We start from the raw sequence: 17,897 nt of genomic DNA, 5'->3' as shown, positions 1-17,897 counted from the left end.
TCCCTGCTGATAACTTTTAGGCAACCCACAACGTCTTCAAAAACCACACGCAAGCTTTTCATATTCTCTAACTTTGCGCAAACTGTTAGTCCTACATAAAAAAGAACAGGACCTTTTTGTAGGAAATTTAATTGAATTACATTTTGTGCTGGGATATGTTTTCGCTAGAGACCGTAGTTTTAGAAATATTCAAGAAAGTTATCTTTAAACCAGTTTTTCTTTAACAAATAGAAAACGGTGGCCTTTAGCGAATATCTATCCCAGTACAAGATTTAGCTACACTAAATTTCTGCAGTGCTAATAGTTCGCGCGTAGCGAGCGAGAGAATAATTGTGAAAATCTCATACGTGGTTTTTGAGGGTGTTACGGTTTGCTTGAATCGTATCAGCAGGGGCAGCTGAATCTTAGTGTGTACCAGTCGTACCAGGGCTTCTACCTCTATTGTTTCCACTTAACCATGTATGATCGCCCTGTTCAACAAACGAAATACTAAAATAGCTCAGTGTAAAAATCGGTCATAAAATAATATGGAAACACGAATGATTACTGCATAAGAGACTACGGCTTATTACTGGCCGAACATGGTGACTGCATCTCTCCATTGCCCTTGTCAGTTACTGTCCACCGATATGGGCAACACTTCGCCTGGATTACTGATCCCCCCCCAATCTGTATCACTCCCTCCATATATTCAAATGTCATCCACTCTGCGTACCTATCGACATTTGTTTACTCTCCACTCCAAGAACTCCATACCAAGTCATCACATTCCCTTTCCTCCTCAAACGTAACGAACATTTCAATGTGCGTTATACATCCTACAAACTTCATTCTGCCAATCCAGTTGCCCAGTTGCTTGCCTACAAAATCGACTCCCCCAAGAAAGACGTTTGTGCAGCAATTTTCAGACCTGACAGTAAAGACACGAAATAAATGAGACTGCTCGCACTGTTAGACAATACTTTTTCGTGTCCTGTTAGTTAATTATTATTTTATGACTTGATATATGTTTTTACGCAATATAGAGTTTTGTCAAAAATCGATCAGCTCAATGACAGACGATAAACTGTTTACAGCGTATCCATTGTTGCGTTCCAATCGAAATGTTTGAGGGCTAAGATCTGGTACAAAATATATGAGACTGGCCCAGCATAGCTCTGTAGTCACCCACCAAACATGTTCGATTCATGAAGGTAGTCTTCGAGCTATTTCGGTCCGCTGCTCAAAACATTTCTGCGTCATCTTGCTCTAGGCCCCGCAGGAGCTGCGTCGTGTTTGCTTTTCCTTTGTAGAGCAAGAACAAGTCTGTGGTAAACTCCTCCTGTACTACCAGTCAGCTGGTCGATGTTGGTAAAATTTTGTTCCAAATCAGCTCGAAAAAGCCCAATGCGTCCAAGGCAAATAGTGCTTGAGTAATGAGAGTAGTATCGTGTTTTTTGTGTTGTAGTTGCATACCAACACTTATTTCCGACCACACACATACGCATTGTCCATATTTATTTATTTATTTATGCATTTATTTCACCTGACAAGGTTAGGGATTTCAGGTCCTCTCTTACATCTAACCAGAGTTCCTCAGTGAGTATGAGCAATATATAATTACAACATTAATAATATAAGTTGTCATAAAAATGTGGAATTTAATAAATGCAGTCCTATTGACATTAAGCGATATCCTCATTACATTCTTGTCGAATGTGAGTAATGTCACCTGACACATATGACAGCAGTACAGAAAGAAAAGAAGTTGACTGGTCAAACAAACAACAAGAAATGGAAAGGTTAGATCAGTAGATGAAATGGAAGGAAGAAGAGGGAACTAGAAAGGGGCGAGAAAAGCATGGATAACATACAGTGTGACAGAGATACCGGTTTTCTGTTGGACAGAAAGACTGCAAAGTGGTTTTGGATAAGATGCAAGTTACAGGGTAATTTGTTTCACAATCGCATGTCTGAAATGGTGTAGCAAATGAACAATAACATTTTTTGAGTCATCATTCTCTTGACTGGTTTGATATGGCCCGCCACTAATTCCTCTCCTGTGCCAACCTCTTCATCTGAGTGTAGCGCTTAGTATCTACGTCCTCTATTATTTGCTGGATGTATTCCAAACCCTGTCTTTCACTACATATTTTATCCTCTGTAGTCATCTCTAGTACCGTGGAGGGTATTCCCTGATGTCTTGACGGAAGTCCTACCATCCTGTCCCATCTTCTTGTCAGTGTTTTCCATATATTCCTTTACTCACCCATTCTTCAGAGAACTTCATCATACCTTTCCTTACCAGTCCACTTAATTTTCAACATTTTTCTCCTTTGCTTATGTAGAATTTGTCGCTTACTACCACTATTAGCGGAGACAACTCGCAAGAACTGGAATAAATATTGACTAAGTAACTCACTACCATCACGCATAATACTCGTATTGGCTACGGCATTCACATTCATTTTATTGCTTCTTTTAGAACTATTCTCCCTTTTTATACAATAAACCGTGTTTTAACATTCACAACAGAGCACTCAGAACAGTGCTGACCACTCATTGGCTGTGGGAGTATTCATGACGTAGTTGCACAGAAAAAGAGTAAATTCGACCGTCATCATTCGTGACTCCAGCTATAGTCACAGTGGCACATGCTGATGCACATCTTCAATGGATCGAACGATAGAAGAACCGGCTGACAGAAGGCAAATAGTCTGGTCCGAAGATGACGATGATGATGATGATGTTTGGTTTGTGGGACGCTCAGCTGCGCGGTCATCAGCGCCCGCGGTCTAAAGATGCAATGTGTCAAGTGCCCAGTGGGGCATTTTACCCTTAGCGTGTGGAGAGTGTGGTTTATTTCGTAAATGATTGTGTGATAATTGGGTTTTCAGTACAATGACCTGCTGCCATCGTTCATCTTAATGTGAACATGACATTTATTACGAAAATTGAGGATGCTCTTAACACTCCAGTTTTCCAAGGTGACAATAGCCACATTTATGGGACTTCACACACACATTCTTCGTTGAACGAACAACTGGGCACCCTCTCCAACACCCTAAGGTCTGCTAAATCATCCATTCTTAATTCCATATAAAACCATTCTTAATTCCATATAAAACGTCCGGGTCTATTTGGAACAGCGGTTTATACATAGCAATCAACGTCGCCACGAATTGGTGGCTCTACGGGATCCTCATAGGACATAGGTACAAGGAAGGTAACACCAAAGAAACCTTGGGAACAGAACGAATACTTCAACTGAGCGACGAAAGAAAGAAGTACAAAAACGTTCAGGAAAAGACAGGAATAAAGCAAAACAAATCACTTAGGAATGAAATAAATAGGAACTGCAGGGCGTGAAAGGCTAAATGGCTGCGGGAAAAATGTGAAGGTATCGAAAAAGAAATGGTCGTCGGAAGGACTGAGTCAACATGCAGAAAAGTCTAAACAATCTTTGGTGAATTCAAAAGGAAGAGTGGTAACATTAAGAATGCAATGGAAATTCGACTGTTAAACGCAGAGGAAAGATTACTCTGGAGGCCTCTGTGAGAAGGAGAAATTGTCGAGTGAGTTGGTAAAAGAAACGGGAGGCGATAAGGAAGATATAAGGTATCTAGTACTAGAGTCAGATTTAAAAGATATCTGGGATACTCGACGTAAAATATAGCAGAAGGGATGGATAACATTCCATCAGAATTCGTACAATCATTGGGTGAAATGGCAACCAAACGATTATTCAAGTTCTTGTGTAGAATCTATGAGACTGGAGAGGTAATATCACACTTTCGGAATAATTGCGTCCATATAATTCCGAAGAAGCAATGGCAGACAGATGTGAAAACTATCCCACAATCAGATTAATATCTTATGCATGCAAGCTGCTGATAATAATGATATGCGGAAGAAAGGAAAAGAAAACTGTGGCTCTGTTAGATGACGATCAGTTTGGCTTTAGGAAAGATATAGATACCAGAGAGGCAGTTCTGATTTGCTCTTGGGATTGGAAGCAACACTCAAGATAGTCAAGTACACTCAAACGATCTGTCGATATAGAAAAAGCGTTCGACAGTGTGAAGTAGTTCAACATGTTCGGCATACTAAGAGAAACAAGCGTAAACTACAGGAAAAGACGGGTGATATACAGCATGAACAAGAACCAAGATGGAACAATAAGAGTGGAAGACCATGAACTAAGTGCTTGGATTAAAAAGAGTGTAAGACAGGGATGCAGTGTTTCGCCTCTACTGTTCAACCTATACACCGAAGAAGAGATGATGTAAACAAAAGACAGTTTCAAGAGTGGGATTAAAATTCAGGGTGAAAACTATTAATGAAAAGATTCGCTGATGACATTGCTATCCTTAGTGAAACTGAAGAAGAGTGTTGAATGGAATGAACAATACGTAATATGGACTGAGAATAAACCAGAAAAAGGAAAAAGTGATGAGAAGTTGCAGAAATTACATAGCGATAAATTTGACATCAAAATAGATGGTTCTAAAATAGACGAAGTTAAGGAAGTAAAATATCCCATGACGAACGAAGCAAGGTATTCCTGGCCGAAAGAATTCTACTAGTATCAAACATAGGCCTTAATTTTAAGGTGAAATTTCTGAGAATGTACGTTTGGAGTACAGAACCGTTTAGCAGTGAATCATTGAGAGTGGAAAACCGGAGCAGAAGGGAATCGAAGAGTTTCAAATGTGGTTCTACAGAAGAATGTTGAAAATTAGGTGGGTCGGTCATATAGAGAATGAGGAGGTTCTCAACATAAGGGACTAATAAAGGAACATAAGGAAAACACTGTCAAAAAGAAGGGATAGGACAATAGAACATCTGTTAAGAAACAGGTAATAACCGTAATGGTGCAAGAGGGAACTGAAGAGGATAAAAACTGTAAGGGAAGACAGAGATCGGAATACATCCAACAAATAATCCAGGACGTAGCGTGTATGTACTATAGAGATGAAGAGGTTGACACAGGAGAGGGATTCCTTTCGGGCCGCATCGGACCAGTCAGAAGACTGATGATGGAAAAGAAACGGGCTCTAACCATCAGCGACTGGCCTTGGGTGGTTATGGCATACCTGAATGAAGGTCTTGGACGAACTGAGGCTATTGCAATTGCTGGAGCCGTGCTTACGCGGTTTCAAAGCGATACCCCGTGCTGTTGGGCTGCTTCTAATTTTTTTGACAGTTTTTTTTTTCAGGAAAGGTCGAACTTGTCTTCCCAGCAGTTAACCTTTATCTCGATAAACCGGAGCATGTTTCCGGGAGACAGTATTCTAGTGTACTGATTGCAACCGAATCAAACAACAGAAGTTCTCAATTTAAAGCGAGGTAACCGTGTCTCCAGCCTGCTAGCAACCTATTCCAGCTGCTTGGACGAATTCCGGCAGTCAATTGTTTATAGGCAGTAATACCAAAGTGTAACATATCCTGTATACAGTCACGACACTCCTGCTCATTTTTACTATACATCGCGACAGCAGCGCTCCAGTCGAACAGAAAGCTAAACTTCTGAATATGATATCGGACGAGTATGAATAATATGGCTTATAGTGATTCGTAACATAGCTCTTACAATGTTGGAGCGTATGTACTGCCATAAAGTTGAAACTGATTGTAGAATAACACCTCATTTACCTTCCTTCAGTTTCCTAGAAACCCTGGGAGGTACGAAACGGTACATTAAAGGACAGTTTATTCGCGAGTTTCTTGTAACCTACAGATATTAAACGAAAAATATCGTTTTCTTTAAAGAACGAAAAAAGTCTAGTAAACAGCTAAAGACCTGACATTTTGCAGAGAGAGTCGTGCATCTAACAACAACGTGAAGTTTTCTTCACTTCACTTCCAGTCAAATCAGTGTGCATGGAACTTAGATAAATTGTGTGGAATGGGACTACCTACATTATTTAAGGTACCAAATGAGCCACCACAAGTGTGGCTGAAGGGAAAACCACACAGGTGTAATAATAAAATGTTAAAGGCAATAAAACTATTTTCTAACACAGAAGAAACCGATTCCACAATGGTTGCTACATCTGAACCATAAACGTCAAGAATCTTCAACACATCCGCGTTCGAAACAAAAGTAATTACATGTACAAAAATATTCGTGGAATTAAAAAGTCGAGTGCAGTGTAAGATTATGTGAATGACTGAGCTCCATGCAAAATTTTTACGTGTCAAGGAAAGTGCCTACCAAAATAAGAACGGGCAACAAAAGAAACCTACTTCTTATGCCTGAAACATTTGTTTTTATTCCTTTGCTTTCAGACGAGTAAGCTGTGATTATACATATATTCGAAAGTATTTCTTCGCGAATAAGTTACACTTTACGTCACTGAATCAGAGAAACTCCTCTGTTATAATATTTACTTCACGATCATCCATGTCTTTTTATCATTTACTGATGCTAGGAACGCAAAAATATAATATATCGTTTATTAAGTTGAAAATAAAAAGAAACCCTCATGTCACGGGTGAGTTTCTCGCCGCTAGGGGCATGCATTCGTGTTGTTCCAACTGTCACGTGGTAACACTTTTCACAGCAGGAGTGTAGCGACTGTATACTCGTATGTTAGACGGTAGTACTACCTTTAACTGATCCACTAGTGACTCCGCGAAATACGGCAGCGCTTGAAGGCATTTCTGCCGGGCCAGTTGACCCGTTGGTCCTCCGATTTCCTGTCGTTTTGAAATCCTGATCAGAAAGACTAGACGCTCGCTTAAATGACGCGTGCTCGCTCACGCCAGTGGTGTAGTGTTACCCCAGACTTGACGAAAATGGTTGCCGAACCTCGGGTTTCGGCCTCAAGTTACAAGAGCCTGAGATCGCCCAGCCCTTTCCGCCGACAAAGGAAAGTACGCACTGAGGCGAGGCCCCTGTGTCGGTCTCCATCAGCGCCAAAAGGCAACAAGAGCTGCGCGTTACTGATAGATGCAACGGTTCTCCGGAGAGCTTTGGCCACCTTCCTCCGCAAGATATAGGAGAAAGTTGAAAAACCTGCAGACTTCGAGAAGAGCACCACAATTTTGATTCCAAGAAAAGCATCCGTTTAATATAAGTCATGATTGCAAAGTATTGACAGAAATTATTTACGGAAGCAAGAAAAAACAGCTAAAAGCAGATCTCTCGGAAAATCAGTTTGAGTTCCAGAGAAACGTAGGAAGACGTAGGGTAATACTAGGAGCTACTTTTTTATCACAAATAGATTCACAGAAGCCTTTTGACAACGTTGATTGGAATCCACTCTTTAAAATGTAGCAGGGATAAAATGCAACTCCATCCCCACTCCCAAAGAGATTCCAATCGACTTCTTCCAGGCAGTGAAATTCTATCAGCTAAGGTATTCTACACCAGGGTTTCCCTTTGTCTCTTCACTCTACATCTTTCTCTATTAAAAAAATAAACATAATTCCTTCTGAAAACAAGACAGATTTTGGGAAGTTACAAAAAAAAGCATCACAAATCAAAGCGGTACATCTTGAAAACAAAAACAAAAAAAAAAAAAACAGTGAAAATCTTTCTCTCCTGATGACGATAATCAGTCTTTAATAGTGAGTATGTCCTCTACGCACTCAGACGAGTTCTTCCACTCTGCAAGGCACGCTCTGGATGATGCCATCAAGTTTATCTTGGGGTATGAGGTCCCACTCCTCAATGGCAACTACAGTGAGGTCCTGTAGATTGTCAGGTGGATTCGGACGCTGGTCAATGGCCACCTTCAACAGGTCCCGCACATGCTCAATTGTATTCATGTCTGCGGGACTGTGCTGGCCAATCCAGTCAAATTGCCGCAGGTGGGAATAAGAGGGGTCCGCCGTCCCATCACTATTGCAGCTCAGAACATAACACTTCCACCTGAAAACGGATGGACTTCCTGAACGTATCGGATTCCTGGTGTTGTTTAGCGTTTCTCCAAACCCTGACACGTCTAAATTCCGGCCGCAAACCAATTCTGGTCTCGTCAGCAAGCATGACATTACTCCACTATGCAATGGTCCGATGTTGATGCGCGATTGCGTCGGTTCCGTTGGTTCAGTGCAAAATGTCTGACTGGTCACTTGGAATGAGGACCATCCTGACGCAACCTTCTACGTACTGTGTGGTCTGAGGTACGAATCCCTGTTGCCTGGGAGAAGTCATTTCAAATCCTTCTGGCAATCGGTGTTGGGCGCCAGCGAACCGACAGTTAGAGGAAACGATCCTGCATTGGTGTTTTACGAGGAGGACCACTGAAAGATTTGTTGTTCACGTTTCCCGTCTCTCCGTATTTTCTCCACATCTTAGACACACCACTTTGAGTGACATGTAACGATCGGCTGCATCTTGCTGTATAAGACTTTATCAAAGTGTTGTATGCCCCCAAGCGGCAAATTACACTACTGGCCATTAAAATTGTTACACCACGAAGATGACGTGCTACAGACGCGAAATTTAACTGACAGGAAGAAGATGCTGTGGTATGCAAATGATTAGCTTTTCAGAGCATTCACACAAGGTTGGCGCCCGTGGCGACACCTACTACGTACCATCACGTTTTAGACTTTGATGAAGGTCGGATTTTAGCCTATCGCGATTACGGTTTATCCTATCGCGACATTACTGTTCGCGGTGGTCGATATCCAATGACTCTTAGCAGAATATGGAATCGGTGGGTTCAGGAGGGTAATACGGAACGCCGTGCTGGATCCCAATGACCTCGTATCACTAGCAGACGAGATGACAGGCATCTTATCCACATGGCTGTAACGGATCGTGCAGCCACGTCTCGATCCCTGAGTCAACAGATGGAGACGTTTATAAGACAACAACCATATGCTTAAACAGTTCGACGACGTTTGCAGCAGCATGGACTATCAGCTCGGAGACTATGGCTGCGGTTACCCTTGACACTCCATCACAGATAGGAGCGCCTGCGATGGTGTACTCAACGACGAACCTGGGTGCACGAATGGCAAAACGTCATTTTTTCGGATGAATCCAGGTTCGGTTTACAGCATCATCATGGTCGCATTCTTCATAATTGTCGCATCCGTGTTTGGCGACATCGCGATGAATGCACATTGGGAGCGTGTATTCGTCATCGTAATACTGGCGTATCACCCGACGTGGTGGTATGGGGTGCCATTGGTTACACGTCTCGGTCACCTCTTGTTCACATCGACGGCACTTTGAACAGTGGACGTTACATTTCAGATTTAAGACCCGTGGCTCTACCCTTCATTCGATCCCTAGGAAAACTTACATTTCAGCAGGATAACGCACAACCGCATGTTGCAGGTTCTGTACAGATACAGGATACAGAAAATGTTCGATTGTTGCCCTGGCCAGCACATTTTCTAGATCTCTCACCAATATAAAACGTCTGGTCAATGGTGGCCGAGCAACTGGCTCGTCACAATACGCTAGTCCCTACTCTTCATGAATTGTGGTATCGCGTTGAAGCTGCATGGGCAGCTGCACCTCTACACGCCACCCAAGCTCTGTTTGACTCAATGTCCAGGCGATCAAGGCCGTTATTACGGCCAGAGGTGGTTGTTCTGGGTACTGATTTCTCAGGATCTATGCACCCAAATTGCGTGAAAGTGTAATCACATGTCAGTTCTAGTACAATATATTTGTCCAATGAATACCCGTTTATCATCTGCGTTTCTTCTTGGTGTAGCAATTTTAATGGCCAGTAGTGTACTACTGAAGTGTAGGCTGAAGTTCAAGACATTAGTCAGGAAGAATCAATACGCAAAGAAGTGGGATACGGAAGTTCTAAGGGATGACGAGATACGTTTGAAGTTCTCTAACGCTATAGATACTGCAATAAGGAATAGCGCAGTAGGCAGGCAGCACAGTTGAAAAGGAATGGACATCACTATAAAGGGCCATCACAGAAGTTGGGAAGGAAAACATCGGTACAAAGACGGTAGCTGCAAAGAAACCATGGGTAACAGAAGAAATACTTCAGTTGATTGATGAAAGGAGGACGTACAAACATGTTCCGGGAAAATCAGGAATACAGAAATACAAGTCGCTGAGGAATGAAATAAATAGGAAGTGCAGGGAAGCTAAGACCAAATGGCTGCAGGAAAAATGTGAAGACATCGAAAAAGATATGATTGTCGGAAGGACAGACTCAGCATACAGGAAAGTCAAAACAACCTTTGGTGACATTAAAAGCAACGATGGTAACATTAAGAGTGCAACGGGAATACCACTGTTAAATGCAGAGGAGAGAGCAGATAGGTGGAAAGAATACATTGAAAGCCTCTATGAGGGTGAAGATTTGTCTGACGTGATAGAAGAAGAAACAGGAGTCGATTTAGAAGAGATAGGGGATCCAGTATTAGAATCGGAATTTAAAAGAGCTTTGGAGGACTTACGGTTAAATAAGGCAGAAGGGATAGACAACATTCCATCAGAATTTCTAAAATCATTAGGGGAAGTGGCAACAAAACGACTATTCACGTTGGTGTGTAGAATATATGAGTCTGGCTACATACCATCTGACTTTCGGAAAAGCGTCATCCACACAATTCCGAAGACGGCAAGAGCTGACAAGTGCGAGAATTATCGCACAATCAGCTTGACAGCTCATGCATCGAGGCTGCTTACAAGAATAATATACAGAAGAATGGAAAAGAAAATTGAGAATGCGCTAGGTGACGATCAGTTTGGCTTTAGGAAAAGTAAAGGCACGAGAGAGGCAATTCTGACGTTACGGCTAATAATGGAAGCATGGCTAAAGAAAAATCAAGACACGTTCATAGGATTTGTCGACCTGGAAAAAGCGTTCGACAATATAAAATGGTGCAAGCTGTTCGAGATACTGAAAAAAGTAGGGGTAAGCTATAGGGAGAGACGGGTCATATACAATATGTACAACAACCAAGAGGGAATAATAAGAGTGGACGATCAAGAACGAAGTGCTCGTATTAAGAAGGGTGTAAGACAAGGCTGTAGCCTTTCGCCCCTACTCTTCAATCTGTACATCGAGGAAGCAATGATGGAAATAAAAGAAAGGTTGAGGAGTGGAATTAAAATACGAGGTGAAAGGATATCAATGATACGATTCGCTGATGACATTGCTATCCTGAGTGAAAGTGAAGAAGAATTAAATGATCTGCTGAACGGAATGAACAGTCTAATGAGTACACAGTATGGTTTGAGAGTAAATCGGAGAAATACGAAGGTAATGATAAGTAGTAGAAATGAGAACAGCGAGAAACTTAACATCAGGATTGATGGTCACGAAGTCAATGAAGTTAAGGAATTCTGCTACCTAGGCAGTAAAATAACCAATGACGGAAGGAGCAAGGAGGACATCAAAAGCAGACTCGCTATGGCAAAAAAGGCATTTCTGGCCAAGAGAAGTCTACTAATATCAAATACCGGCCTTAATTTGAGGAAGAAATTTCTGAGGATGTACGTCTGGAGCATTGTATGGTAGTGAAACATGGACTGTGGGAAAACCGGAACAGAAGAGAATCGAAGCATTTGAGATGTGGTGCTATCGACGAATGTTGAAAATTAGGTGGACTGATAAGGTAAGGAATGAGGAGATTCTACGCAGAATCGGAGAGGAAAGGAATATGTGGAAAACACTGATAAGGAGAAGGGACAGGATGATAGGACATCTGCTAAGACATGAGGGAATGACTTCCATGGTATAAAAAGAGAGCTGTAGAGGGCAAAAACTGTAGAGGAAGACAGAGATTGGAATACGTCAAGCAAATAATTCAGGACGTAGGTTGCAAGTGCTACTCTGAGATGAAGAGGTTAGCACAGGAAAGGAATTCGTGGCGGGCCGCATCAAACCAGTCAGTAGTCTGATGACCCAAAAAAAAAATAAGGTGTACTACAGAGCTTATCACAAACCGAATGCGCCGGCCGCGGTGGTCTCGCGGTTCTAGGCGCGCAGTCCGGAACCGTGCGACTGCTGCGGTCTCAGGTTCGAATCCTGCCTCGGGCATGGATGTGTGTGATGTCCTTAGGTTAGTTAGGTTTAAGTAGTTCTAAGTTCTAGGCGACTAATGACCACAGCAGTTGAGTCCCATAGTGCTCAGAGCCATTTGAACTATTTTTTGAGCTAAACCGAATGCAGCTGTTGTTCACACCGGACTGCTCGCGGTGTGCCGCTGGGGCAGCAGTATGTTTACATGACTGGTTTGTTGGTTGGTTGGTTGATTTGGGGCTGGGGACCAAACAGCGAGGTCATCGGTTCCATCGGATTAGGGAAGTGTGGGGAAGGAAGTCGGCCATACCCGTGCATAGGCACCATTCCGGCATTTGCCCGAAGCTATTAAGGGAAATCCCGGAAAACCCAAATCAGGATGGCCGGGCGCTGGTTTGAACCGTCGTCCTCCCAAATGCGAGTCCAGTGTGCTAACCACTGAACCACCTCGTGTCGGATTAGGGAAGGATGGGGAAGGAAGTCGGCCATGCCTTTTCAAAGGCACTATCTCGGAATTTGCTTAAAGCGATAAAGAGAAATCACGGAAAACCCAAATCAGGGTGGCCGGATGCGGGTTTGTACATCTACATCTACATCACTACTCTGCAATTCACATTTAAGTGCTCGGCAGAGGGTTCATCGAACCACAATCATACTATCTCTCTACCATTCCACTCCCGAACAGCGCGCGGGAAAAACGAACACCTAAACCTTTCTGTTCGAGCTCTGATTTCTATTATTTTATTTTGATGATCATTCCTACCTATGTAGGTTGGGCTCAGCAAAATATTTTCGCATTCGGAAGAGAAAGTTGGTGACTGAAATTTCGTAAATAGATCTCGTAGCGACGAAAAAAGTCTTTGCTTTAATGACTTCCATCCCAACTCGCGTATCATATCTGCCACACTCTCTCCCCTATTACGTGATAATACAAAACGAGCTGCCCCTTTTTGCAACCCTTTAGATGTCCTTCGTCAATCCCACCTGGTAACTATCCCACACTGCGCATCAATATTCTAACAGAGGACGAACGAGTGTAGTGTAAGGTGTCTCTTTAGTGGACTTTTTGCATCTTCTAAGTGTCCTGCCAATGAAACGCAACCTTTGGCTCGCCTTCCCCACAATATTTTCTATGTGGTCTTTCCAACTGAAGTTGTTCGTAATTTTAACACCCAGGTACTTAGTTGAATTGACAGCCTTGAGAATTGTACTATTTATCGAGTAATCTAATTCCAACGGATTTCTTTTGGAACTCATGTGAACACCTCACACTTTTTGTTGTATAGCGTCAACTGCCACCTGCCACACCATACAACAATCTTTTCTAAATCGCTTTGCAACTGATATTGGTCTTCGGATGACCTTACTGGACGGTAAATTGCAGCATCATCTGCGAACAACCTAAGAGAACTGCTCAGCAGGTCATTTATATAGATCAGAAACAGCAGAGGTCCCAGGACGCTTCCCTGGGGAACACCTGATATCACTTCAGTTTTACTCGATGATTTGCTGACTATTACTACGAAGTGCGACCTTCCTGACAGGAAATCACGAATCCAGTCGCACAACTGAGACGATACCCCTTAGGCCCGCAGCTTGATTAGAAGTCGCTTATGAGGAACGGTGTCAAAAGCTTTCCGGAAATCTAGAAATACGGAATCAACTTGAGATCCCCTGTCGATAGCGGCCATTACTTCGTGCGAATAAAGAGCTAGCTGCGTTGCACAAGAACGATGTTTTCTGAAACCATGCTGACTGCGTATCGATAGATAGTTCCCTTCGAGGTGATTCATAATGTTTAAATACAGTATATGCTCCAAAACCCTACTGCAAACCGACGTCAATGATATAGGTCTGTAGTTCGATGGATTACTCCTACTACCCTTCTTAAACACTGGTGCGACCTGCGCAATTATCCAATCTGTAGGTACAGATCTATAGGTGAGCGAGCGGTTGTATATGATTGCTCCCCAATGCGAGTCCAGTGTGCTAACCACTGCTCCACCTCCCTCGGTACATGCCTGGGAAAAGGTCACAAAGTATGCCAATAGAAAACACTGTCCAGTGTGTGAGCTGTAACGGGATAATGCATGACGTGCCTAGGTCAATGAGACGTCTAGTATTGTATACGTCATATTACTATAATATTCCAACCTTTTGTTGAACAGTGAAGGTATAGCCTTAACCATATTATAACATACGAGATTTCTCCTGTTACTAACTTGATCCTCTGCTGCCGCACGTCACTCTTGTGAAAGATCCCTCGGCCAATAATGTGTGTTTGGTGTTGGCAGTGAACAACGGCGACCTTCAGACGGTGCGCTCCTGCGCGTGGGTGAAGCCCGAGGATCCATGCCCGCCTTCGCCGTCCGGCGCCTACATCCGCGAGGAGGAGTGCTCCACCTGCACGGCCGACCTCTGCAACGGCGCCGGCGTCGCGACGCCCCTCGTGCTGCCGCTGCTCGGCGTCGCCGCAGTCGCCGCCTACTCGGCGCTGTGATCGCCCACCCCATCTCTCTGGGCGTGGGGTTGCTGGGCTGGTTGGACTCGACTCCTTATAGTTAACCACCGCTTCAGTGCTCGAAACCTTGTGCACACCGACCTCCTTCCCACGATGTTCAAGCCCTCCCACCAGCATTCCACTGTCGGCGGTACCCAATACTGTATCCCCGTGGGACTCCTGTCCCCACACTGTCACTCTCTCGAGCTTCGACTTTGGAGTTTCACAGTACAAGAAAGCTGCTAAGATCAGAATATTTTATGTCGGTATACTTCCTTGCATAAAATAAACATATAACGATACTTAACTTCTCAGCATCACTCCTGTGCCAATTTGGAGCACAACATGGCACTGCGATCGCCATCGGCAATTTTAAAACTCCTGTGTGTAATGGAGGAGCTCCTCACACCTACAAAATTTTGTTAGGTCACATCACTCCGAGAAACTCTGGGAGAAAATTCGATGGCTATTCGTAACATAAGGAACTATCGGTCGCGAAATGCAAACCACAGTGAAAATCAAAACTGTTTTCTTTGCACCAGTTAGCTACGCCTTCCATCTGCTTCTCTACATAGTCGCCGGTACGACTTAGACATTTGTCGTAGCGCTAAACCAACTTCAAATTGCCCTCGCCATAGAAAGGAGACCCCTGTGCTTTTTTTTTTTATAATTTTCTACTTTTAACTGCAGCTCGTTGTCTGTGCCACAATTGTGTCTCCATAGCCAGCGGTTCATTTGAGCAGAGATAAAAATCAGAGGAGGAGGAGGAGGAGATTAGTGTTTAATGTACCGTCGACATTGAGGTCATTATAAAAATCAGAGGGTACCAAGACCAGGCTGTGCAGTGGGTGATCAAAGACTTCACATCAAAAACACTTCAGGAGCATCCTCACTGCCCCTGCAGTATGCGGCCGGAAACTGACATAAAGAAGGAAATGCGTTACATGTATGTTATGTGGGGTTGCATGAGTTCAGGCGATATCTCTCGGCAGGCACCCGTAGCTGGCGGGAGACACTATTTTTTAGTCATCTTTACGAGCTCACAGTGCGATCAGAACTGAAAAGAGCGATGTGACACTGTCTACAGGCATACTAAAGGCACTGCCCAACACATCTGCAAAAGCGTTATTGTATTTTCGGATTTTCACTGTGGTTTCCATTTTGCGACCGATCGTTCCTTACTTACTGAATAGCCTTCGTAATTTGTAAGCAGTGCGACGTCTGTAAGGGGATACAAAAGTGAATAGCGGAATGACGAGAAGTTCGGAACAAGCAATTATTGTACTATTACTTAAGACATATAAACTTATATGAAAGTACAATACTCATGAAAAAGTATGAAAATCGTATTTCTGGCGGTATTGTCCCAGTCATTTACCTACTTATTATAGTTCCAAATGGTGAACAATTAGGGATAATTTTTTAGGTCGCACTCACTCGACATTTTCCGACTGTATGTAAGAGTACAGAAGTCATTTTTCCCGTTATCGCACCCAAAGCACTGAAGCGCACACTTTTCTTTGTTTTAAGCACGAGGTTTCTTAGTGTCTAACACTTACATACAGAAAATCATTGGACATAGAGTATAAAGTTTAAGTATTCTGAAATATTTTATTGTGATATTTCAACAAATACAAATATTTCTGTATTATGTATCTTTAAAGATGTATCTAGAGTGTACAAAAGGCTTAAACTTTAAAATACTATGTAACTGTAATTATTTTTTGTAATTAGATTATTTACTAATTCATGTAACAAATTAATAAACTGTACGTGTTGTGAACAAAACACTGAACGTCGTTTTTTTTATTTATTACCATGCTAGTCAGATATAGAACTTGTCTACAAAAAATAGTTACACCAAAAGAATCATTTTAAATGGAATGGGAATTAGGATAAATGATGAAGTTTCATCTTGTAACCTGTAAGCCTCCACCCTGTCTTGCCATATTTCTTTGGTTATTAGCAGCCGGAAATGTAATTAAAGGCAATCGGAATTTATCTGGTTGTAGATGAAGAACTGACATACAGGTAAACTAGCGAAAGTTAAGAAATGTGGCTGAGTCACTAGTACCGACTCCATGTCCTTAGTTTTTTGTTCTGTACGCCGGAAAACCAACCAAAGTTGCAGATTTCACTTTTATTTACTTTATCACCCACTTTCAAATCATCCAGGTAGCCAAAATAGTTATTTCCAAAAATAGCATGTCAAAAAATACATAAGTATTATGAAGTGGGAATGAACAGTTACAGCGCATACTGCTGCTGGAAGTTCGTGAAGTTTTCTTATTGTTCACTGCGTCTCAGTACATGAGGGTATGCACACAGTTTGCATCTAACAATATACATTGATGATTTATGCAATAGTCACAAATTCTAATCTTAACAAGTTACAGTTCTATATCGCTCTAATCGCTACTTTTCCAATACCATTTTCACTACAATTAGTGCCATTCTGGAAATATCTTACTAAAATATGGATGAAACGTTGTATAGGACAATTACTGTTACCTATCTTTCACATACAATTATTAGCCTTACCACATAACACACTTTAAACCCGACTGCAACTTCCTCAATAACTCCTTATTGCCATATTTTCCTTTCAGTTCTCTAACATATTCTTCTTCTCATCCAGTTTCCACTGTTTACCTATCGACATTTAATTCACTTTTAATAATCACCAATGTTCATCACAATGCTGTTCTTCAAAATTCTGCATGCCTTCACTCACAGGACCCATTCACTCACTGCCACTTGAAAGAGCATGCGCGCTCTCCAATGAATGTTCCCCTCCGAAGGAATTAGCTCCTGGCACTGTATATTGACTTCAAGTTGGCCAGTCGATTCCCTTGTTCTGAATCAGTAGAAGTCGGTAAAAGTCGGAAGGCTTCAGATAGTGGTCATTTGCTTTCGGTTGCAGCCATCCATATCTAGCTGTCAGTACTGAGTGATACAGCTATTGCTATGTACCATATTATTGTTTTGTACTTCACTTTTTGTACTGTTCCCTTTCTTTCCGATAAGTGTACAGAATAGCTGCACTTAGGATGTCAAGTCGTAAGACTATTTCAGTTTCACTTTCACACAACATTTAAGTGATCTTTCCCTCCTTGCCTGACTTCTACTACTGAGCAAAGGTTAAGGTGCCTGCACTGTAGGAAGTAGGCGTAGCTTGTTCCCTGTATGGTCCGGGCTTGTTTCCTCTGCATCCTGAAGCACCATCTTACAATCCGTCAGCTTGCTGTTTACACATTATAGACATGGGGCGCTTACTAGATCACAATATTTCGTGCAATCTGCGTCGACAATCTGAAGCCTTTCAACTTCATAGACAGAACAGTGTAGCATGCAGTAAGGACTTGTACATAAACCTTATAATATCCTCTGACAATATGTCACATGCAGCATGATGCATTGAAAACAATTCACAAAGGTTACAGCACTCACGT

General features: G+C 42.4%; 1 protein-coding gene across 1 annotated transcript in view; it reads left to right on the top strand.

The window, feature by feature from the left end:
• LOC126336565 (uncharacterized) overlaps positions 1 to 16,240 on the top strand; it is a 130,175-nt gene extending 113,935 nt beyond the window's left edge. Inside the window, exon 3 of the mRNA XM_050000414.1 lies at positions 14,240 to 16,240. Coding sequence (XP_049856371.1) covers positions 14,240 to 14,445 — 206 coding nt within the window. The 3' untranslated portion in view covers positions 14,446 to 16,240. The remainder of the gene's footprint in view (positions 1 to 14,239) is intronic.
• The last annotated feature ends 1,657 nt before the right edge of the window (positions 16,241 to 17,897 follow it).

Source organism: Schistocerca gregaria, chromosome 2 (assembly GCF_023897955.1).
Source record: "Schistocerca gregaria isolate iqSchGreg1 chromosome 2, iqSchGreg1.2, whole genome shotgun sequence".
NCBI lineage: Eukaryota > Metazoa > Arthropoda > Insecta > Orthoptera > Acrididae > Schistocerca > Schistocerca gregaria.
This window is presented reverse-complemented; position numbering and strand designations above follow the sequence as displayed.